This window comes from Pipistrellus kuhlii, unplaced genomic scaffold (genome assembly GCF_014108245.1).
Source record: "Pipistrellus kuhlii isolate mPipKuh1 unplaced genomic scaffold, mPipKuh1.p scaffold_m20_p_73, whole genome shotgun sequence".
In the NCBI taxonomy this organism is placed as follows: domain Eukaryota; kingdom Metazoa; phylum Chordata; class Mammalia; order Chiroptera; family Vespertilionidae; genus Pipistrellus; species Pipistrellus kuhlii.
In genome coordinates this window covers 1137870-1161021 of record NW_023425577.1, presented here as the reverse complement: position 1 = coordinate 1161021, position 23152 = coordinate 1137870, and the positions used below count along the sequence as shown (strand labels likewise).

At 42.9% G+C, this 23152-nt stretch overlaps 2 protein-coding genes and 1 pseudogene across 2 annotated transcripts; 1 reads left to right on the top strand and 2 right to left on the bottom strand.

The window, feature by feature from the left end:
• The first annotated feature begins 2128 nt into the window (after positions 1-2128).
• Positions 2129-3058, top strand: LOC118710390 (olfactory receptor 7A5-like). The gene has a single exon (XM_036422870.1). The coding sequence runs from the start codon at positions 2135-2137 to the stop codon at positions 3056-3058; it is 924 nt and encodes a 307-aa protein (XP_036278763.1). The 5' UTR covers positions 2129-2134.
• Positions 3059-8966: 5908 nt separating this feature from the next.
• On the bottom strand, positions 8967-9555 carry LOC118710343 (annotated as a pseudogene).
• An 804-nt stretch (positions 9556-10359) lies between these two features.
• LOC118710389 (olfactory receptor 7A5-like) lies at positions 10360-11283 on the bottom strand. The gene has a single exon (XM_036422869.1). It carries the CDS (start codon positions 11281-11283, stop codon positions 10360-10362), a length of 924 nt encoding a protein of 307 aa, XP_036278762.1.
• Between the last annotated feature and the right edge of the window lie 11869 nt (positions 11284-23152).

Here is a 23152-nt window from a genome sequence, read left to right as displayed (position 1 = left end):
ATAAGTGCATATATTTTCACACACATTTGTGAGAATACAAAGGTGAACAAACAGGTGAAGCCCTGCTTGTCTGCATCTGGCACTGTGATGGAGAAGTCAGGGTATAATGCAATAAATGTTTGTCTGACAATGTGCTGAGGCATAAATCATATGAAGAAAGTTACTCAGTGTAGAAGGATGGCTCCTCATGGCGTGTGCAGATTTAGAGATCTTGTCCTGGGAGGCCTCTGCATGTTGGATGAGACAGAATTAGACTGAGCCCATTATTTGTCAAAAATTACTTTAAATCCCCAAGTCCAAGAAAAACAATGATGCCACATAGGAAAAGTGAGAAAGGGGCTTGTCTAATTTACCATCAACCATATAAAAACCAACCAAAGAATTCAGTCAAATAAATATAGAAATGTCTTCTACTATTTGATGTTATAAATATTCAACCTGTGTTGTTTTTGTATATTTCTTTTTGTGAGCTATTGGTTTATTTTTTTGGTACTTTTTCACTTGGTTAGTTGATCTATAAGGTGTTCATACCATATGTTTATAACTATTTCTGTCTTTTGGATAAATTTATTTTCTCTCCTTTATTATTTTTGCTTGGCCTTTTGGAGGTGTAATTAGGGTTGGAAAGCTGCTAGAATCCAAAGAAGATTTGGCTTTCTCATCACCTCTCAGGGACCAGCTGAGCTCACTAGATCTCTTTTGTGTCTCATGTGCATTTTATTGCTCTCTCTCCTGCTATGTTTATTTAACCTATTGTTTATGTTTCTTTAAATACAGGACAGAAAATGTACATAGCAATATGAAACCCAAAGTGTATTTGTCCAAGGAAGGCATATAATAGGAATATTTAGGTACTATTTCTAAGTTCTTTGGAAAAAAAATACGTGATATGGACAGTTTAACTTGCATCTACTCATAGCCTCATAGTGTGGGAGGGAGAAGGACATGGATATAACACAGTTGAAGGGGCTATGGTATATTGTTGTGTGTGTGCGTGTGTGTGTGTGTGTTTGTGAGAGAGAGAGAGAGAGAGAGAGAGAGAGAGAGAGAGAGAGAGAGAGTGTTTGTGTGTTTGTGTGTGTGTGTGTGTGTATGTGTTTGCCTTGAAAATTGAGAGCAGTCCTCAGAGCAGAGCTGCTTGAACTCATTATTCCCATGTGACTCTAATATCAAGAGAAGGTAATAAGGAGGAGATCCTTTTCTATTCACTGGATGCTTTTTCAATCAGATTAATAAAGTGCAAGATTTATAGAGTGTGCACAAGGCACTCTCTATGACTTGAAGTTTCAATAGCAACATGCAGTCTACCTTGTTTCTTAATATTCTCTGACACCATCTTTCACCCCGCTCTTTCTTGCTCCTTCCCCTGGATAATCTGGTGGTTTTGAGCCCTGCTTTTCTAAAATAACCATCTTCTCAGGGCCTTTGCACTGGCTGTTCCTTTGCCTGGCAGGAACTTCCCCCTTCGTCTGGTGCCTGCTCTTCACTGAGGTGTCTCTTTTCCTGGTAACTATCACCTGTTGGCAAGTCTTGGCTAAACTCTATAGAAAGAACACCCTCTATGCACTCTCTCCATGAATGTGATTTACTTTTCTTTATAGCATCTTCACCACTGCATATGTGATATTATCATTTGTATTTGATTAAATCCTTTCACCATCATTGGTTTGTAGAGACTTTTATTTTTCAGCATCCCGGATTGTGAACAGTGCCTGAGGCCTGGTGTATAGTCAATATATAGGTGTCCTCCAAAAATGTATACACAGTGTACAAGCTGATAGCTCAATATTGAAAATAAAATGCATTTTAATAAACACTGCCTTTATTATTATTCAAACTGCGGGCACACGTTTTTTGGGGACACCCTTTATTTACCTCAAGTGAATGAAACATATCCTCCAAAAATCAGCAATATGCATTATGTTAAAAAATTGATTGATGGTAAAAAAAAAAAAAAGAAATTTAAGTGAACAGCAATAGAAATAAATTAATGGGAACCAGAACATACACCAAATATGGAAATTATTTTCTGATTCTAAAATATAAATATGTCTCTTAGTCTCAGTTTCTAATGTCTGCTAATTTGAAAATTAGTTATTAACTTTTTCTATTTTCTGATAGTCACCTCTGACACATGGAACCAGGCAATGGTACACAAATTTCAGAATTTCTTCTTCTGGGACTTTCACAGGCACTGGAACTACAACCCCTCATATTTGGGCTTTTCTTTTCCATGTACCTGGCCACTGTGTTTGGAAATCTGCTCATCATCCTGGTTGTCAGCTCAGACTCCCACCTCCACACGCCCATGTACTTCTTCCTCTCCAACCTGTCCTTGGTAGACATCTGTTTCACCTCCACCACCGTCCCAAAGATGCTGTGGAACATCCAGACACAGAGCAAAGCCATCACCTATGCAGGCTGCATCACACAGATGTATTTTTATACACTCTTTGTAGTGCTGGACAACTTTATCCTAACAGTGATGGCGTATGACCGGTTTGTGGCCATCTGCCACCCCCTGCACTACATGGTCATCATGAACTCCCGGCTCTGTGGACTGCTGGTTCTGCTGTCCTGGATGATGAGTGTCCTGATTTCCTTGCTACATAGTTTAATGGTGCTGCGGCTCTCCTTCTGCTCAGACTTAGAAATCCCCCACTTTTTCTGTGAACTCAATCAAGTGCTCCAACTTGCCTGTTCTGACACCTTTCTTAACAACATTATGTTGTATTTTTTAATTGTGCTACTAGGTGGTGGTCCTCTTGCAGGGATCCTTTACTCTTACTCTAAGATAGTGTCCTCTATATGTGCAATCCCATCAGCTCAGGGGAAGTATAAGGCATTTTCTACCTGTGCCTCTCACCTCTCAGTTGTCTCCCTATTTTATGGTACAAGTTTTGGAGTTAACTTCAGCTCTGCTGTTACCCACAATGCACACTCAAGTGCAACAACCTCGGTGATGTACACTGTGGTCACACCCATGTTGAACCCCTTCATCTATAGTCTCAGGAACAATGACATAAAGAGAGCCCTTCAGCAATTCCTTGGCAGATAAGCTTTTCAAGGGCCAACTGTACTAGTCTGAAGAAGTGACCATGAATGAAGGGTTCAAAGGCCCCTCACAGCCTGTTTTGTTGACACCAATAAAGCCAATCTTTGAACCTTGTTAACTCATGAGATATGTAATTAAAAATTCTCATCTGATGAGTTACTTTAGCATAATTTATTCTCTTGTGACATATGTCATTCAAAGGAATATTTCTATTGTTTTCCTGAAAGAATAGTCATGAATTCCATTACCCCTATGGACAAAACTACATTTGAGTACTGAGGGTTCTTATATAATTTTATTGTAGAGTAAAATTGAGACCATAGTCTTTTTAAAAATATATATTTTATTGATTTTTTTTTTTTTTTACAGAGAGGAAGAGAGAGGGATAGAGAGTTAAAAACATTGATGAGAGAGAATCATGGATCAGCTGCCTCTTGCACACTCCCTACTGGGGATGTGCCATAACCAAGGTACATGTCCCTGACAGGAATCAAACCTGGGACTCCGCAGGCCAAAGCTCTATCCACTGAGCCAAACCCGTTTGATCGAGACCATAGTCTTTATGGTACACATCTAATCATTAAAGAGTGGATATGATGTCTATGTGTAAGGGTCCGTATTCATTGGGGTGAAAATTTACCTGGAGAGTTTTATGTGCTTTGCCTTAACTATTTTCCTGTTTGGGCTCCCTCAAAATGTGACTCCTTCTAGTGCTCCAAGTTAAATATATCCCCTTTTCTAAAGTTTTCCAAATCTCCCAAAGAGACAGTGAGTGAACAATTTTCATATCATAAATATATGTCTGAATGAAGTTTATCTAACACATATTTTCTTCATAAGTCACCTCGCAGCCTTCTTGTACTTAGAGGCACTAGATAGTTTTCAGCACGTGGCGGCCAATTTCAACACTGAAATCACCAACAGGAAGACAAGACTGTGAAACGTGGCATTAAAAAGACTATGAAAACTACAGCTCTTATGGTATCAGAGCTGAAACAAGATGCAGAGTCTTACCTTGTTGGACCTCAGATTAGAAGCGGCCAGTAAGCAATTCAGATTGTTCTTTTCTCTGGGCATGTCTGAGACTGACCCCTGAGTTCTCACCAGTATTGATTTCAGATTACAAATAAATGTTTGCAAGTAGGTGAGTGCTCAATATAGAATCTGTGAATAATGAGAAATGACAGAACAAATGTGCTTGTGCCACCCTTTCACACACACACCCCCACACACACACACATACAGAATCTCAAGTGCTTGTGTATGTCTGTGACTCAACATAAGCAACAATGAGAGGAATAGTAGGAAGCCAGTGGGGCTGGAGGAAATTGTAAGGGGACAGTGGGAGGAGATAATGGCAGGGTGGGCCAGGGCAGGACATTTAGAGACTTGTGGGTTACAAGGAGGATTTTGACTTTTGTTGTGAGTGTGGTAAAATTCTCTAAGGGTTCTTGAGCAGTGTTTTCCTCTGGACACTGTGGTGGGGGGAACTGCCTGTGTGTGAGGGTGAGTGGAGTGGAGTGGAGTGGAGTGGAGTGGAGTGGAGTGGAGCTGAAAGATCAGGGAAGAGGTGACTGAACTATCCCCAGTGGAAGATAATGGGGCTGGTCCAGGGTAAGGCCATGGAGGAGATGAAAAGTGGATGGATTCTAGATGGATTTTGAAAGTATATCCCACAGGGTTTGCTGATTCTGGAGTTCAAGGGATAGAGAGCAACAGAGATAGAGAGATACACAGATGACTCTAGTATTTTGACCTGGACAACTGGGCCACTTAAAAGAACACTGAGTCCCACAGAGGCAGAGGGAGGTGCCAGGTTCCACATGGGTCCACAGTGGAATCATCCCCAACCAGGTATGACCATGATTTGAGAGGTCTGGTGGTGTGGATATCATGAGGGGAAGAGCCTGCTCAGAGCCAGGCACCTCCTCTCTTTGCCTCTCAAGTTCACATTTCAGTACTCCCCCTCTGGCTCTGTTTTCTTCCTTTCAGACTTATTTCCAGAAGTACTTCTCCATAGAGACTCAGACGATGTGCTTCTGATTCCTTTGTCCTGAACTCATATGGCATGAGCACCCAAGAAATCCTTATGTGGAAGAATCTAGAAGCAGGGGTGAGGAGGAGGACATTGCTCCCAAGGAGATGAGTAGGGCTGTGTCTAAAAACCCAGAAGTGTCTCCACGGCATGCATCAGAGGGAAGGCATCCTCCAAGGCCAGGAAAGAATGGCCACTTTCCAGAACAGCCTTCCTTTGAGTTCCTGTGGTGCCTATCCCCAACCATGGCTCTAGCTGCTCTGTCCCTCCACCTCCCAGTTCTTCCAACACATTTCCTCCTAGGAGCCCTGTTTGTAGTGTTTGCTTTTACTCACCCCCTCCTTCCTACCCAGCACTATCACTCCCCAGTGACTCCATGGCCTGGCTACTCAGGGTGTCCCACATAGCCTACATAGCCCTGTGTGGAACCAGAGCCATGAGACAGATGTCCGGCCCTTCCTGGCACTTTTCCTGTCCTCCTTTCCATTATATGGGCATCTCTGGGTCCCTCTTGTCTCTCCATGTCAAAGGCCTCAGAGGGATTATCTTAACTCATTTGTCCTCAACTGAGCACTGACACCTGCTCTAGTTACTGCTTTTCTCTGTTATGAGTCTAGATAGAGACTGATACTTAGAAGCTCATGCTTACAAAGACTTTTCTGGACCTTAATAAACCAGTCCACACATCTACCAATGGTCTATGAAAGAGGAGGTCATGTTCCTGTTTTACAGGTAGGGAAACTAGAACTCAGACAGGTGAGGTTGTTTACCCAGAGCGATACCACCAGACAGTGGCAGAGTTAGGACCTGACCCCTGACCTCTCTGATCTTCTGCTCTCACTAAAGTTGTACACAAGGTTCCAGCTTTCCTTTCTGTCCAGATGAGAGAGACAGGAAAGAGCAAATGACCAAGAACCTAACATTCACTGACAAGGGCGATGAAGATCTCAAAAGAGGAGGGCTGGGGGAATGCCAGCCTTGGTTGGGGGCGAATGATTCACTCAGACTCATAACCTAGAAAAGCTGTTATACTTCTTGTCACAATATATTATAGGGAAAGAATACAGATTAAAATTAGCTAAGGACAGGACACCTGGGTGGGACTAGGAGGATACCAGGCATGAGCTTCCACCTGTCCCTTCCCAGTGCTGTCCCAGCTCTCAACTCTCTCAGCAATGATGTGTGACAACCTGCACTGAGTATTTCCAACCAAAGAAACCCACCTGAGCATTGGTCTCAGGGTTTTTACTAGGAGTTGTTCACATGGGCTTGGATGACCACTCATGTGGCTGACCTCAGGTTACTCAAGAGGACAAGCTAATAGTGCACAGTGGTTCAAGGCCTCTATCATGAGTCACATTGTGAGCATGACTCTCGGCTGTGGTCTAAAGTCTGATCTATACAGACACTCTTATCAGGCCTTAAGGATCGCCTACCAGGCTCAAGGCAAAGTATAATGCACACAGGCCTTATTTTGGAAGGCGCATGCCTTCTAAGTTAACACTTTATGGAACAGGAGTTAATAGTGGATCAGGAATGCACATTGAAAGAGTTCGTGTTAACCCTAGAGTTGGAAAGAAGTGGTTGCTTACCTGAGCCAGCCTTCAGGTAAGACGGCAGCCCTAGGGAACACCTGTACAGCAGCCCCTGAAAGACTCAGATGTGAGTTCCAGGCAGAGGAAACAGAGGGTGTAAAGGTTCTGAGATCGAACTTAGCTTCCAATAAGTAAAGGCCAAGCGGGGGATGAAGGAGGGAGGTGATATCAGAAGGGCCATTTGGAATGCCTTATGGACAGGATAATATCCCCATTTGGGGCCTGACCAACTGAGCTGTTGGTGGAATCATATACTAAAAATGGTAAAATCAGCGTGAAGACTCCAAGACAGCCTCCATGATCCCTGCCTCCTGGTATGTGTGTGTAATGTCCTCTCCTTGAGTGTGGGCTTGGCCTCATGACTCACTTCTAACAGTAGAGTAAGATCAAGGAGGCGAAATGTCACTTTCAAAATTTGGTTACAGAAGATTGAGATTTCCATCTTGCTCCCATGGCACTCTCTCTCTCCCTCTCCTTTTCTTTCTCCCTCTCCCTCTCCTTCTTCCTCTCCTCCTTACCTTCTCCTTCCCCATCTCCTTCTCTCTCTCCCTCCCTTTCTCTAGTGAAACCAGCTGTCACATTGTAAGTTGCCCTGTGGAGAGACCCATGTGGTGAGGAGCTAAGAGCTGCCTACTGAACAGCCAGTGAGGAACTTAATCTTGTCAATAACACTCAAGTAAGCTTGGGAATGGACTCTTCCCTCATCAAACCCTCAGCTGACACTGTTCCCATCAGAGACCCTGAAGCTAAGAAAGCAGAGAAGCCATACCTCATTCCTGGCCCACAAAAACTTTGAGATCATAACTATTTGCTGTTATTTTAGGCCCTTAGGTTTGGGGCAATTTGTTGCACAGCAATAAATTGCTAACACAACAGATTTGACCAGAGATTTAGAGGTGAATCGGGGATTTTAGTGTTTGTCTGGTTGAAATAAAATTGTAGTAGATGTCTGCCTTGGGCTGGTTTCCCTGAACTGCAGAGCCTGAGATAAGGATTCAGTGCAGGTACATCATTAACAGTGGATCTTACAAAGCATGAGTAGAGAAGAAGGAACATGAGATAAGGAGGTATAGGCAGCAGATCATGAGATTTTGAATAAACAATTTCTGTATTGGTCACTGGTACTCAGTTCCTCCAGGGACCTCTGTGAGAGTGTAGGTCACACCCATGAGGAATGAGGGAGCTGGGCTATTGATCCACAAATAGTGATGGAGGGCCATTCCCAGGGGTGCTAGCTCCCTATCAATTCTGACGTGCAGCCACAAGCAACAGAAAGCCCCAGGCAGAGCATCTCAGTGTTCACCTGAACAGAAACCACAGGGAGATGAATGAGGCACAAAGACTGATTGTTCCCTGGGCCTCTGTTCTACAATGTCTTGCTTGGCACATTGCTTGACAGATCTTTTCTTAATTTAACATTTTGCTATTTCAATCATCGTGCAGGTCTTGCATTAATTCTTATTTTTTTAAAAACACTTCATTCTACTAATAGTCATCTTGACTATTGAGTTCCTTGGTGTCCCTTAAATTTTGCTTCAATTCTTACCATCATCCCAGCCCTGGGGATCATGGATGAGGGAATCAGCACACATGCGTGAGGACTCAGCTGTCAGCTGCCACATCTGAGTTAGGGTGTGCTCAGTTCTGCTCTAGTAACATGTGAACCTCAAATCTCCATGTTAAAGCATCAGAGGTTTTCCTTCTCACCTGGGTACCCTTTGCATACAAAGGAAAGAAAACAGTGTGTGGCTACTGTAAGCCTCCTGTGGATTTTTTTCTCTTTGTTTTTAATATATTTTTTATTGATTTCAGAGAGAAAGGGAGAGGGGAGAGAGAGAGAGAGATAGAAACATCAATGATGAGAAAGAATCATTGATAGGCTGTGTCCTGCATGCCCCCTACTGGGGATGGAACCTGCAATCAGGCCCTGTGCCCTTGAGTGGAATCAAATGTGGGAACCTTCAGGCCTTAGCCCAATGCTCTATCTGCTGAACCAAACAAGCTAGTGCTGGATTTTTTTTTTCTTAATGTGGTGAAATACATGTAACATAAAAGTTACCATCTTAACCATTACAGTTCAGGGGCATTAAGTACATTCACATGCAACCACCATTACCATTCATCTCCAGACTGTCTTATCTTCACAAACTGGAACTTGGTTTCTATTAAACATTCATTCCTTCTCTCCCCTCTCAATCCTACCATTAAAGTTTTGTTTGAACTTTCAGTCTAATTATAAGGAGTGATATGAATTTAGTTCAGTACAGCCAGCAGAAATTGACTAGCAATTTTTAATTGTATTTATTATACAGACCATTCTAGAAAAAGTTCCTTTAGTGTATATTGTTGTACTTTCTGTTCCAGAAATTTGAGGGTGTGCCAATACCACAAAGTCATCAATGAGAACAGGGATGGTCACTCTTCATCATAATTAGACATGTCATCTGCGATCATTGTGCTAAAGTCTAAAAAAAAAAAAAAAAAAAAAAAAAAAAAAAAAAAAATTCCAGGTATCTTTCAGTATTGATTGTTCATGATGTCTCAACAAAAACTTATTCCCTAAGTAGAATTTAAAGTTTCCATTAAGCACTAAGTTCCAAGAGGTGATGGCCATATCTAGATCTAATCCTTTTTTGTTTTGGATTCTTTGCAAAATTAAAAGTATCTCATAAAAAAACCAACATGTAAACTGGTAAAAATCCTTCAATTATGCTGGTCCTTTAATCCCTACTCCATCTTGGGTATCTGGGTTCTTTGCTGTCACTTCCTAATTCTGTCAGGTCGTGCATGAACTCTTGTCTGGAGGACCTGCACTGTGTTGCTGCTCTGAACTTCCATGCAATGATCATCACAGAACTGCTGTATGCCATGTATTCCAATTTTATTTTATTTGGATTTGTTTACCTTCTATAATTGAAATTTTGTAGCCTTGAGTGGAGGCTTAGGCTGGCAAGGGCAGGTGGAAAGCTTGGCTTCCTCTGTTGTCTGGAGCAGGAGCCTCCCTCCTGCTCTCTGTGGCTGTAGCCATCTTGGTTGAGTTTATTTGCATACCTGCTCTGATTGGCTGGTGAGTGTGGCTGGTGGGCGTGGCTTGTGAGTGCAGCAGAGTGATGGCTAACTTGCATACTACTCTTTTATTAGGTAGGATCGATTTATTTATTAAAATGTATGTGTCCATGTAGATGCTTCTTAGAAACATATATTGAATAGTCAATTTTTGCCAGTGGCTAAGATAGGCATGTGGACATACAGCTGAATAACAGCCTAAAGAATATAAAACCAAGAGACCAGCTATAAAGCATGCTAGCATGTTAAAGTCTACATTATCAAGAGGAGCAGTAAATGTGGCACTATAAAAAATAATGATGAACATATAAGTGAAAACTGTGGTCTCAGATTTTCCTCTACAATAAAATTGCATAAATGACCTTAGTAGCCAATTATAGTTTTGCCTCTATGGGTAGTATAATTCATGACAATTCTTTCAGGAAAACAATATAAAAATTATTTGAAATTACACTAAAGTAATTCATGTTAACCCATAAAATGAATGAATATTTCCAATTCCTTCTGGTCCAAAATTGGATTAATTTGTGTCAGACTTCTGACTCAGAGGCTTAAAACCTGCATTCCTGGGAAATTTGTAGGCATAGTTTAATTGGCCCTTAAAAAGCTTACCTGCCAAGAAATCTCTGCAGGGCTCTCTTTATGTCATTGTTCCTCAGACTGTAGATGAATGGGTTCAGCATGGGTGTGACCACGGTGTACATCACTGAGGCTGTTGCACTTGAGTGTGCATTTTGGGTAGCAGCAGAGCTGAGGTAAACTCCAAGACTTGTACCATAAAATAAGGAGACAACTGAGAGGTGAGAGGCACAGGTAGAAAATGCCTTGTACTTCCCCTGAGCTGATGGGATTCCACATATACAGGACACGATCTTAGAGTAAGAGTAAAGGATCCCAGCAAGGGGACCACCACCTAGCAGCCCAGCTGAAAAGTACATTGTAATGTTATTAGGAAAGGTGTCAAAACAGGCAAGTTGGAGCACCTGATTGAGTTCACAGAAAAAGTGGGGAATTTCTAAGTCTGAGCAGAAGCGCAGACCTAATACCATTAAGCTTTCTAACAAGGAATTCAGGACACTCGTAATCCAGGACACCAGAACCAGCAGTCCACAGAACCGAGGGTTCATGATGACCATGTAGTGCAGGGGGTGGCAGATGGCCACAAACCGGTCATACGCCATTACAGTCAGGATAAAGTTATCCAAGCCAGCAAAAAGTATGAAAAAATACATCTGGGTGATGCAGCCTTCATAGGTGATGGCTTTGCTCTGTGTCTGGAAGTTCCACAGCATCTTTGGGATGGTGGTGGAGGTGAAACAGATGTCTACGAAGGACAGGTTGGAGAGGAAGAAGTACATGGGTGTGTGGAGGTGGGAGTCTGAGCTGACAGCCAGGATGATGAGCAGGTTTCCCAACACAGTGACCAGGTACATGGAGAGGAAAAGCCCAAATATGGGGGGCTGCAGTTCTGGTTCCTCTGAAAATCCCAGAAGAAGGAATTCTGACATTTGTGTACCATTGCCTGGTTCCATGTGTCAGAACTGACTACAAAAAATAAAAATAAAATAAAATAAATTAACAACTAATTTTCATGTTAGCAAACATTAGTAACTGACAATAAATGTCACGTTTATATTTTAGAGTCAGGAAAATATCTTGCATTTTTGTTGTGTTATCTGGTCTCTATTAATGTTTCTCTATTGGCATTTCTCATTATAACTTTCTTTTCTTATATCAACCTGTTCTTCAAACATAATGAATACTGCTGTTTAACTGAGGATGCATTTCATGCATTTGAGAAACATATATTGACTATAGACCATGTTTTATGCACTGTTCAGAGTATGGGATGCTTAAGAACAAAAGTCTACAAACTAATGAAAGAGCGATAATATAATCCAATAAAAATAATAATATAACAAATCTAAAGGTGAAGATGTTATATAAAAAAGTAAATCACATTAAATGAAGCGAGTGGATAGAGGGTGTTCTTTTTTATAGAGTTTAGACAAGAGTTGCCAGTGGCTGACACTATGACACACTCCTTAATGAACACTGAGAGAGACTAAGTGGGAAAGTATTTCCCAGGAAGAAGGAACAGCCAGTACAAGGTCCCTGAGGAAAATGATTGTTTTAGAAAATGAAGGCTCAGGAGTTTGAAGATAGCAGCATGTGGGCAGATTATTCTTGCAGCTCCTCCCAGAACAAAACTGTCAATAGAACTAAACTAGGGAATATTCACCCTGAATTACCAACTGAAGACAAGCTGATGAGGAATTGTATAAAGAAGGAAGGGGTGAAATTACCTTGAGAGAGATAGGAAGGTTGTTGTTTAGGGAGTGGTTGATGCCACTTCCACAAGACAGGCTAATTTGAGGAGGATATCTCAGCTGTGGGGGTTTCCTCCTGAGAGCAGTGAGGCTTGTGCACCAGGCTTGGCTCCCCAGCTTCCAGGGCCAGAGCCAGGAACACCTGCCCTCATAGCATCCATCAGCGAAAAGCAGCAGGGCCTCTACCAGCAGGGGGCGATGGAGCCTGCTGGAGATAAAGCCACTTTGTTTTATTTATTTAGATATTTTTATTTTTTAAATCTTTGTTGTTGAGTGTATTACATATGCTCCTTTTTCTCTGCCCCATCCCCCCACCCCCAACACACACTTCTAGCCACAGAAAGGAAGGTTCATGATGACCATGTAGTGCTCCCGTCCCTCAACCCAGGCCTTCATCACCTTATTGTCTGTACCCATGGCTATGCATATATGCATACAGATTCTTTGGTTAATCTCTTCCCCCTCATCCATTCTCCCCCACCTTTCCTTGAAGTTCAATAGTCTGTTCATGCAGATATGGCTTTGGGTCTGTTTTTGATCATCATTTTATTTAGTTCATTATATTCCACATATGAACGAGATCATGTGCTATTTATCTTTCTCTGACTGGGTTATTTCTCTTAGCCTAACACTCTCCGTGCTGCTGCAAATGGTAAGAGTTTTTTTCTTTTTTACAGCTGTGTATTGTTCCGTTGTGTAAATGTACCACAGCTTTTTTATTCACTCATGTGCTGATAGGCACTTGGGTTGTTTCCAAATCTTAGCTAAGAGACTGAAGATGAGGAGATATTATAAATCTCTGTACCTGCTCCTCAGGCACATTTCCCTCTTGTTAGTCCCACCTCTAAGCACACGAAATATGATATATTTTATAGCAAGTGGAGAATTAGAGTGGCAGATGAAACAGGCATGTTAATCGGCTGCCTTGGGACTAGAGAACCACAATGATCCCGTTAATGTTGAAGAGAGAAACAAAAGAATTGGACTCAGAGAGACTTTGGAAATGCTACACAGCTGGCTTGAAGATGGAGGCAGGAACATGGGCTAAGGAACGCAGGTGGCCAGCCACACTAACAGGCATCAGAGAGAACAGACCCTCCCATCAGCTTCCAGAAGGACCTCAGCCCTGCACACATCTGGATATTAGCCAATAAGACTCATTTCAAGCTTCTGACATCCAGACTGTAAGACCATGTTTTTTTGTTGTTGTTTTTAAGCAACTAATGTGGAAATATGTTATGGCAGCTGTAGGTTTCTATTATAGACATTTAGTCAATAACATTTGTCTGAGGAACCGAGTTTAAGCCTCTTCATTCATTAGCTTCCCTTGGGTAAAGACGTTTTATGTTAAAAACACACATAAAGTAGAAAAATATTTTTAACTAGATTGGAGACATTCCCCCCCTTGGCTGGTACAGTGAAGGCCTCACTACATAAATGTAAACTCACTATGCTGCCTCTGTGGCATTAAGAGTTAAGGTACAATGGGTGACCTTTAATTCTCCATCTATATAACTATGGTGACTTTTTTCTCAGCACCCTATACCTTTGCCTAGAAGTTGGTCAAGCCTCAATTTATATTCCCTGAATGCATGTCAGAATTCCTCATAACAAGTAGACACCACTGGGGGAAAGGCTGAGTGTGCGGTACGAATTCCTGTCAATTGTTCCAATAGAGAAAGTCAATGGGTAACAAATCCAAGAATATATGCAGCCCTGCCAATAACAAATAATTAATTTAAAATAAAACTATTTAGTATTCTTTTTCAAACTCATTAGATACTATTTTCATACGAATACTCAGCATGAGAGAAGATAGTGCGATGAATGTCTCACAAATTGCTATAGGAAGGGACCAACTCCCTGACTGGTCAGGATCTTTTCAATAAATACAAAAATATGCTCAAATTCACACCATCTTTCAAATTCCATGCAAACACTCTCACTCCACTGCACTGTTCTTCCAAACTAATTTTCTATTACCTTCTTCCCGAAAAACAAACCTTTTCAGATACATTTTCATTTCACTGCAATCATTTTATGCATCTCACTCATTCTACAGTGTCATGCAACTGGACTCCCATTCTTATCACCTCATTGTTAACTATGGTCCTTATAATACAGATTCAAACAAACACATCTTTCTTACTGTGTTAACTAAATTAATTACAAATTAATTTCTAAGCCCAAAATGCCAACACAGTGAGCTCTTTTCTCTGGTCTAGGCTGTTGGGGCTTCCAGGTGACTTAGGTAAAAATTCTGAGGTTCCATCCTCCTGATCTTTTCCTGATGTACCTTCTGGCCTCCCAGGCTCACCTGGATGGGTCTCTGAGAGAAAGCTCTCCGTGTGGAAGTCTGAATTGCTCCCCAGATGGTTGATGATGAGACTGAAGCTCTGTCCAGCAGGAGACAGCAGCAAGAAGTGAAGCATCGATTCCTCAGTCAGCTTAGGAATCAAAAGCAACAGCTGTACCCTGTCTGGCAGCATTGTACAAGCTGAGGACTGCACAGGGGAGGTGTTTTCAGCTCTCTCTATACCTGCTCATCAGGCACATTTCCCTTGTGTTATTCCAACTTCTAAGCACATGATTTCCCTCTGGGCCTCTGGAAGAGTCAGAAAGGAAATTTTTCCTAATGATCCTCTGATCCCAAGTGACCAGGTTAGAAGTCAAGAGTACTCAGTTTTTATGACTCCTTCTCTTGGTCTCGCCTGCTTTCTAGAGGTTGAAAGACCTACTACCCAGTCCCATCCCTGACTTCCCTTTTTCTTCAAAATCTGCTTGGGGGTGGGACACTGACCTGATATCTCTGGAAAATTGCTATTCTCCTCTTCAATATGGCAGAACTGGGCTCCTTTGAGATACAATCCAGGGTAACCCACTCTTTGGTTTTTTTGCAAGCTACCTTCATGTTTTCTGACTTGAATGAGTCTTTGCACTGGCCAGTCCCTCTGCTCAGCACACACTTTCCCACACAATCTTGTGTCTCCCTTCCTCTCTTTGTTAAATAAAAACATGTTGAGAGCCCAAAGCTTTTCTTTAAAAATGAAAATAGAGTTTATTGATCCAAATGCCAGCCAGGAAAGGACCAAGTCCTGCGGTATGAAGCCTAAACCAGCAGCAGCAGAGAGACTCACCAAACTATGTAAACATATGAACTGCTTGAGCGATGTCAGTGCGGCTGTAATTGGTGGTGGCCCACGGGCTGGAGTCACCAGGCTGACATGTAATTAGCGGGCCTGTGGAGTGGAGGAGGGTGGGAGGGCCATGGCAGCTGAATGGGTCTCTCTCCCCCTCCCACCTCCCCTTGCAGGCCGGAGCCCCGAGGCCTCTCCAGGGCCGTCTAGTGCCCGGAGGGCCCCAGAACCATTGTTCTGTTCTTTTCTGTGGGTGGGCCCTGTGAGGAGAAAGAAACATTTGTGCCACTGTCATCACCCAAGTAAACAGCCTTAAAAGAGTTTATTTTTTTATTTTTAATTATGCATTTCTTCAGCATTCCTCGTGACAAAGTGGAAGAATTCCCATCCATTAAAAAAAGAGAGAAAGAAAGAAAGAAAAAAGAAAACCAGCAACAAAGTGATAAATATGTTTTCAATTTACAAACGGAGACAGGTGTATAGTCTCGTGACATCTCGAGGGCAAGTGTAAAGGAAAAAGAACTGAAGTTAGGAAGCATGAGTGTCCCTTTTTCCCCCTTCTGGGTTGCTTCTCTCCTCTGGGAGTGTCCCTTGCTCCAGGATCTCCTAATCACTAGAGGTTCTGATGAGTCACAAAGCTCTCCACCTTCCCCCCGCCGGCCCCTCTCACAGTGGCTTTAGCTAAACCGGCTGCAAAAGAGGTGCACTGGCAGCTGTGTGAAAGCCCACAATTGGGTGGCAGGTTTGGAAACTAATAATAAACAGAAACACATGTCATCTCAAAGTCCCTGGCTAAAGAGAGACCCAGAGGCACATGGAAAGGAGCAGGTGGGCAGAGAGTGGCTGTTTAACCATCTGACTCCTTGCAGATAGTTTTTCCGTGGATGAACATACCCCCGATACCTGGTGCAGATTTGTTCCCAAGGCTTGCACTGTCAGTTGCCACACTGCACACCTGGGGTCAGCCTCTCTATCTGTCTACCGAGTGAGAGGCTGATCTTCCCACAAGGGACCCCATAAGGATTGCCTGCCGGGAACAGCCCAATACTCATGTTATAGTGGCCTTTCATCATTGGAAGTGCCTGATTGTTTGCCACTTCCTGCCCCACCAGCACCCTTTTAGACTCACCCTGTGATGTGGCGTTGGTATCGTGACTCTGGGATGAGGACACGGACGTGCTTCTCATACTACGTGTTTCTTTCACTTTTATCGTCTTCCTTGAGAACCTCGTGTTCCATGGCGAGATGCCCTCGGGTCTCTGCTGGTGTGACATCCCACAGTGGCCAGCTGGTCAGCCCCAGTGTTCTCAGTGATTCTGGCGGGCGTCCAGAACAGTTGGTCCAGAGAGGGCTGAATCTGATGACATTCAGATGAGGAATGTCGGTTCTGTGAACTTAAAGGTGATGTTTAGCCCTGCTTGACTGTATTTTGGGTGAACAGCGCTTCTGTGAGCCTACCTGGTTGTGATCGGAGGGGAGAGCAGGTGCATGCCTTCCATTTCCTTCATGGGCTGTCACTCCTGCTACTTGCTGCCTCCTTGCCCTCTCCTCCAGAATGAAATATGGCCAGATTCATCCCCTCTAAATGCTGAAAGGGACATGCCCCTGTGTTAATCATGAAGGCAGAGTGATATTTATGTTGATGATTTATCCTACCTCAACTAAAGACTGATTTTTTTAAAAAGTGTGGGAATGTCTGCTTTGGCTTAGACATCTGTTGCTGGACACCCCCCCACCACCACCACCTTTTTTTCCCCCTCTGAAATTTTTTTTGAAAGCCAATGCACCACTTCTGAAGCAAAATGGAGTGATAATAATTTACCTATAGGTGATGGGTAATCCATAGCAAATGAGTAATTTTAGAATACCCAGAATCACGGGATCCTCAATTAATTTTTTTTTTTTGATTGTGCAGCCTGGCTTGCTGTATTGCGAATGGGTTCTCCAACTTGAAATTCTAGCAGAGGAGCCAGGCTTGAAGGACACATTTGAGAAGACTCAGGAAGTCATGCGAGTCTCAGAGTGGCTGCCTGAGAGATCTGAATAAGACTACAAGGCACAGACATCATGTTGGATATGTTTATAACTATTCTCTAAGAATCTCTTTTATGAGTATGTCTCTCTTATTAAAGTAAGTATTTCTGAATGAGGTTTGGAAGCAATGAGCACCATCCTCAGTGACCTCACTCATACCCTGGAGGGCTGTTGGTGGCATAGTTGGTTCTCTTGGAGCCTGATGAGAACAAAGGCATTGTTACCTAGACCAGCTCTGTGACTCATGGCTGGCTTTAGTTGTTGGTTCCTCCTTTCTCTGCATTCCTTCTGATTTCTAAGCCTAGTCCTGGCCTTTGTGATTCAGTGGTTAGAGCATTGGCCCGTGCACCTAAGGGTCTCAGGTTCAATTTCTGGTCAAGGGCGAGTGCTTGGGTTGCAGGTTCAATCCCTGGCCCCAGTCATGGGGGCATGTGGAAGGCAACCTATTGATGTATTTCTCTCATATTGATGTTTCTCTTTCTTTCTCTCCTCCCCCCCGCCCCCCTTCTATTCTCTTCAAAAGTCAATGGTAAAAATATCCTCAGGTGAGGATTAACAATAATAACAAAAATTTTAAAATTCTAAGCCCAAACCAATGATATTCTCAACAGTTGGATGCTAACTTACAGAGGCCACTGAAATCAAGATAGTTTGGGGTTTCAGGGCCATTAAACAATGGCCTCCCTTTACACCAGGGATAGGGAACCTTTTTTCTGCCAAGGAGCATTTGGCTATTTATAACACCATTCGTGGGCCATATAAAATTATCAACTTAAGCCGAAACAGGTTTGGCTCAGTGGTAGAGCGTCGGTCTGCGGACTGAAGGGTCCCAGGTTCGATTCCGGTCAAGGGCATGTACATTGGTCGCGGGCACATCCCCGGAAGGGGCATTTGGTCGATGTTTCTCTCTCAACGACGTTTCTACCTCTCTATCTCTCTCCCTTCCTCCTCTCTGTAAAACATCAATAAAATATATTTTTAAAAAATAAAAAAATAAAATTATCAACTTAAACATTAGCCTGCTAAATTTAGTCAAGCATTTAATTAACTCACCCCTAACGCCTTGGCAGGGCCAGACCAAATGATTTCATGGGCCAGAAGTTTCCCATCCCTGTTTTACACCATTCACTTCCACCTTTGGTGCTGGGACTGATTGGCTCTCAAATTGTATCAGTTGTTTTTCCTTGCCCTTAACAAGATATTATAAAAGAAAAAAAAAGGGGCTTTTTGTGTGTGTGTGTGTGTGTGTGTGTGTGTGTGTAGTAGAATGCTTCAGGGAAGAATGGGAGGCAACACAAATACAAATGGATGTTATTTAAAGAAAGGAGCAAGTGGCCATGTCATAGATCTCTGTAAAGGATAACAAAGAGTTACAGATTTGGGTTTCTGCTGTAACATTTTACTAGTTTTTGTCAACTTGCCAGCTTATGGCAACAAAAGAATTGGGAAAATAATTGCTTTGACTTCTCAGAAGATGTTGCCTGTTTCTTGTGTTTGGTGATGTACCCAACCTAATAACATACATGTCCAAAAAAATACCCCCACTGACATAGTCAATCATTATATGGTCCCTTGCTGTCTCTTGGGGGTTCAGAACTATGGAAAATAATTTATAGAACACAATTATCTTCATCTGGGATTCCTGGAGCCATATACCTCTAGCTGGGCTTGGCTTTAAGGTTTGTTCTTTCAAAGGACCTGGCTGTGCTTAGCTATAAAAATCAATAACCATTCCTCGCCTTGGAGTCTCTCAGCTGATGCTTAATGCTGTCAGTCAGGTTGCTAGTCTTCCTCTTCGGGCCTCCTCCCCAACAGTTTGTCTACATCCTTCTCTGTGTGCAGGCCCCTTGATTTCAAGTTCATCCGTCCATCTGAGAAATTTTTTTGCTCTGGGTTGGGCCTTGGTTGCACATGATCTAGGGGGTATTTCAGATGACAGTCTGTGTTCAGCCACTTGAAGGTTCTGCATGGAATCAATGTAGTTATAAGGTAAATGCAGAAATAATGTGTAAGGCCTTGTTTGTATCCCTGGGAGATGAGTGCTCATGTGGGAGCCATGTTGGGGTCCCCTGAGGTACGAATAGTGGCAGTTGTAACCCATGTTTAATGCCTGAGGCTGCCCTCTGATAGCTTTGAGATTACTTATGACGCCCCCTTGCCTGGGGGACAAACGTGTCTCACTCTCAGCTCAAGGTAGGAGGTGTGCCTGAGAGGTCATGTTAGAGCTATCGTAGACCCTGTTAAATTATTAAAACTTTTCCCACCCCATGTGACCAACCGGTCTGATCGCAGTGGTCAGGTTGAGATGGCAATAATGCCTGGAGGGACCCCAGCCGGCACTGCCAGTGGCCTCTTCCATGTATTCCTGGAAGAAGTATAGTGTATCAGGTTGTGGAGTAATGAACCATCTCCTAGCCTCTAGTGTGCCAACAATTACTGGCAAAGTGGCAAGAAAATGAAGGCTCTGAGACCCAGAAGATGCAATTCTGCTACAAGCTGAGCAGTGAAATAGAGCAGGAAAGGAGTTTAAAGATTGATTTTACTGTTAATTTTATTTAAAAGACAAATACCTTGCCTGGTCTTCATTTCTTGATTGACTGATCTGTGACTCCCAACAGTGATAGCGCCTGATTCCCTTTCAGAAACATGTGCCTATGTGTGCACCATATGTGCACATGCATACGTGTGTGCTATATGTGCATGTACATATATGTGTATGTACATATGTTTATATTATATGTGCATGTGTGTATACCTGCATGCACACATCTGTCAGTGTAAGGATAACAGGCTTCTAGGATTTTTCTTTGCAATCCTACTGCCTCCAAATCTCACTATCTGTAGTGGTTTGTATTCCCTGTGACAGTGGTTGGCAAATTAATTAGTCAAAGAGCCAAATATCAACAGTACAATGATTGAAATTTTTTTGAGCCAATTTTTTAAAACTTAAGCTTCTTCTAATGCCACTTCTTCTAAATAGACTCACCCAGGCTGTGGTATTTTGTGAAAGAGCCACACTCAAGGGGCCAAAGAGCCGCATGTAGCTCACAAGCCGCAGTTTGCCGACCAAGGCCCTATGAGATACACTCCTAGATGGAAATCTGCAGGCAGGCATGGGTAGAGGGGAAGCAGGTGCAGTGGGATAACAATAGACCTGGAAATTAGAAGGATTTGTCTACCCAACCCTATGTGGTCCTCAGCAATTCATGCCCCTAGCACACAAGATGAGAGGGTGCACGGGGCTAAAAAGTGTCCCCCAAATTCATGTCCTTCCCAGAACCTCAGAATATGAACTTACTTAGAAACCAGGCCATTGCAGAGGTAGGTAGTTAAGCTATGATGAGGTCATGCTGGAGTAGGGTGGGCTCTGATCTATAACTGGTGTCTTAGTAAGAAGAGAAGACACACACAGAGAGAAGATGCCACGTGGAGACACAGGCAGAGGAAAGACAACATCTGACACAAAGGCAAATGTTGGAGTGACGAGCCACAGAAGGAACACCAAGGATTGCAGGGGCAACCAGGAGCCAGGGGCACAGCCTGGCCCTGCTGACACCTTGATTTTGGACTTCTGACTTCCAGCCAAGGGAGAGCACACATTTCTGTGGCTCTAAGCCACTCAGTTTGTGGTGGTTTGTTATGGTGGCTCCAAGACACAACTCCAAGAGGGTTGAGCAAGTTCTATCGCCCTGGAATGCAAAGGTTCTGTTGAAAAGGAGTAGGGGACCCAGAAGGATGCTGTGGGGTTAGGTTGGGAGGGCTTGGGGAGCTGGGCAGAGGGGCCTTGATGCCAGCTGTTGGCAGAGAGCATTTGGGGGAGAATCACAGGCTTAAGCAGTTGGAATGCACTGGAAAGACCGGCCACAGCTGCAGAGGTTCTGTGGTCACCTGGCTCCAGGGGACAGGGCTGAGTGGGGTGGGCGGAACTGTGATGGTTGAGTCCTTTCTTCCAGAAAGGTAATGGTGGGGCATTAGTGAAGTTCCAGTCCCCCTCGTCTCCCTGCACTGAACACTGCTTCTCCAGTATTGCATGACTCTGACGGGAGTAATTTATTTTACTTTCAGCAATTTATTTTTCTTTCTTGGGTTCAATTAGGCTTCCAACCAGGGTGAGCCATTCCTCCATCACAACTTAAGACAATGAGAACGTGTACGGGGTGAAAGTTGCCAATGGCGGCATCCTCGGGCCAGGCTTTATTTCAGAGCTCAGACCTGGCAGGGAGAGGCCCCTCTTTCTCCTGCAAGAGAGGACCCGCGAATGTGAAATGTCATTACAGCCTCATTCCTCTAGCTCTGCTTCTTTTTAGAATAACAAAAACACATCTGTGGTGAGTTTCAGTGTTATTTTTAATAAAAGAAAACCCTTTAATTTACATATATTTAAGGCTAAGTAAATGAAAATGCATTATGTTACCACTGTTCTACTGAATAATGAGCCCATAGGGTTCAGGAGAACATTTGCTTTTCAAACCTCGCACACCCTTCAGCTCAGGTTTGCCACTGGGCTGAGGAAGAAGGCACACGGTGTCCTGAGGGGCCACACTCAGTGTTTATGAGTTGGGTTAGCAATGCTCCCATGGGAGACTTGGGGACAAATGGATTCTACGTCAATCTGCAGCCCCAAACTTGGTCATGTAGGGCATAGTCACGTAAGGCATGCACCCCACCAGTGCCTAGAACCTGTTTCCATGCAGGTAGGCCCAGGGGCAGCAAGATGGTGCTCATTCCTCCCTCTCCTGAAAGCCAGGCTTGTGGCATCACCCCTTCTACACTGAGGCGGTGCTGGCCAGGAAAACAAAGAAAGTACATACACACTCATGCTGACACACACACACACATGCATAAATACACACACCTACATCCATATACCTACAAACACATTTAGATGCACACATACATACATGCACACATCACTTCCTCTACATTTTATCAAACAAGCATGCCTTTGGCCTCACTGAAAAAAAATCAGCATTTTCCCAGACCTTCATATGAGAGGCTGGCATTCCCTTTCCTCCTAAAGTTCCATTTCTGTTTGGATTTGTTTACCTTCTATAATTGAAACTTTGTAGCTTTGAGTGGAGGCCTAGGCTGGCTAGAACAGAAGGAAGGCTTGGCTTCTTCCTGAGAAACCCAAGCCTCCTTCCTGCTCTCTTTGGCCACAGCCATCTTAGTTGGGGTTAATTTGCATAATCACTCTCATTGACTGATGGGCATGGCTTGTGGGTGTAGCAGAGGTATGGTCAATTTGCATATGTTCTTTTATTAGATAAGATAGCAAGATTAGGCATAGCTATTAACCCCAAAACAGAAAATATAAACAAGTCTGAAAAGAACAGACTAAGAATGATCATATATGTCTAACCAAGAGACAAAGCTATTGACACTTGGGTCTGCATCTTTTTAGAAGTCCCATCCCTCTGCTCTGCCCCTCAATGCATTATTTTTATTTTTATTTTTTTAATTAAATTATTATCTATGTACATATTTTAACATTGTCCACCCCTCCCATACATATCCTCCCTCCCCAGAGTTTTGTGTCCATTGGTTGTACTTATATGCATGTATACAAGTCCTTTGGTTGATCTCTTATCTCCCCCAGATCTCAATGCATTATTTTAATCAATGTATATTGCCTAAGTATGAGTTACTTAGTATGTATCAGGTCCTGTGCTAAGAATATATATATATAAATATTATATATATATATAAAATATTTATATATAACCATAAAATTCATAGTTTTACAATCTGCCTTTTTCTCCTAATAGCATATTGATTTCACCCCATATATACAAATTTATTTCTACAGCATCATTTTAAATGACTGCAAACTATTCTATTATGAAGCTATAAAATAATTACTTACATGTGTCGTTATGTTGAGTTTTTCAATTTTTGCT

What these genes read in the sequence shown, in the direction of transcription:
- LOC118710390 (XM_036422870.1), top strand. Translation starts at nt 2,135, where the DNA reads ATGGAACCAGGCAATGGTACACAAATTTCAGAATTTCTTCTTCTGGGA.
- LOC118710389 (XM_036422869.1), bottom strand. Translation starts at nt 11,283, where the DNA reads ATGGAACCAGGCAATGGTACACAAATGTCAGAATTCCTTCTTCTGGGA.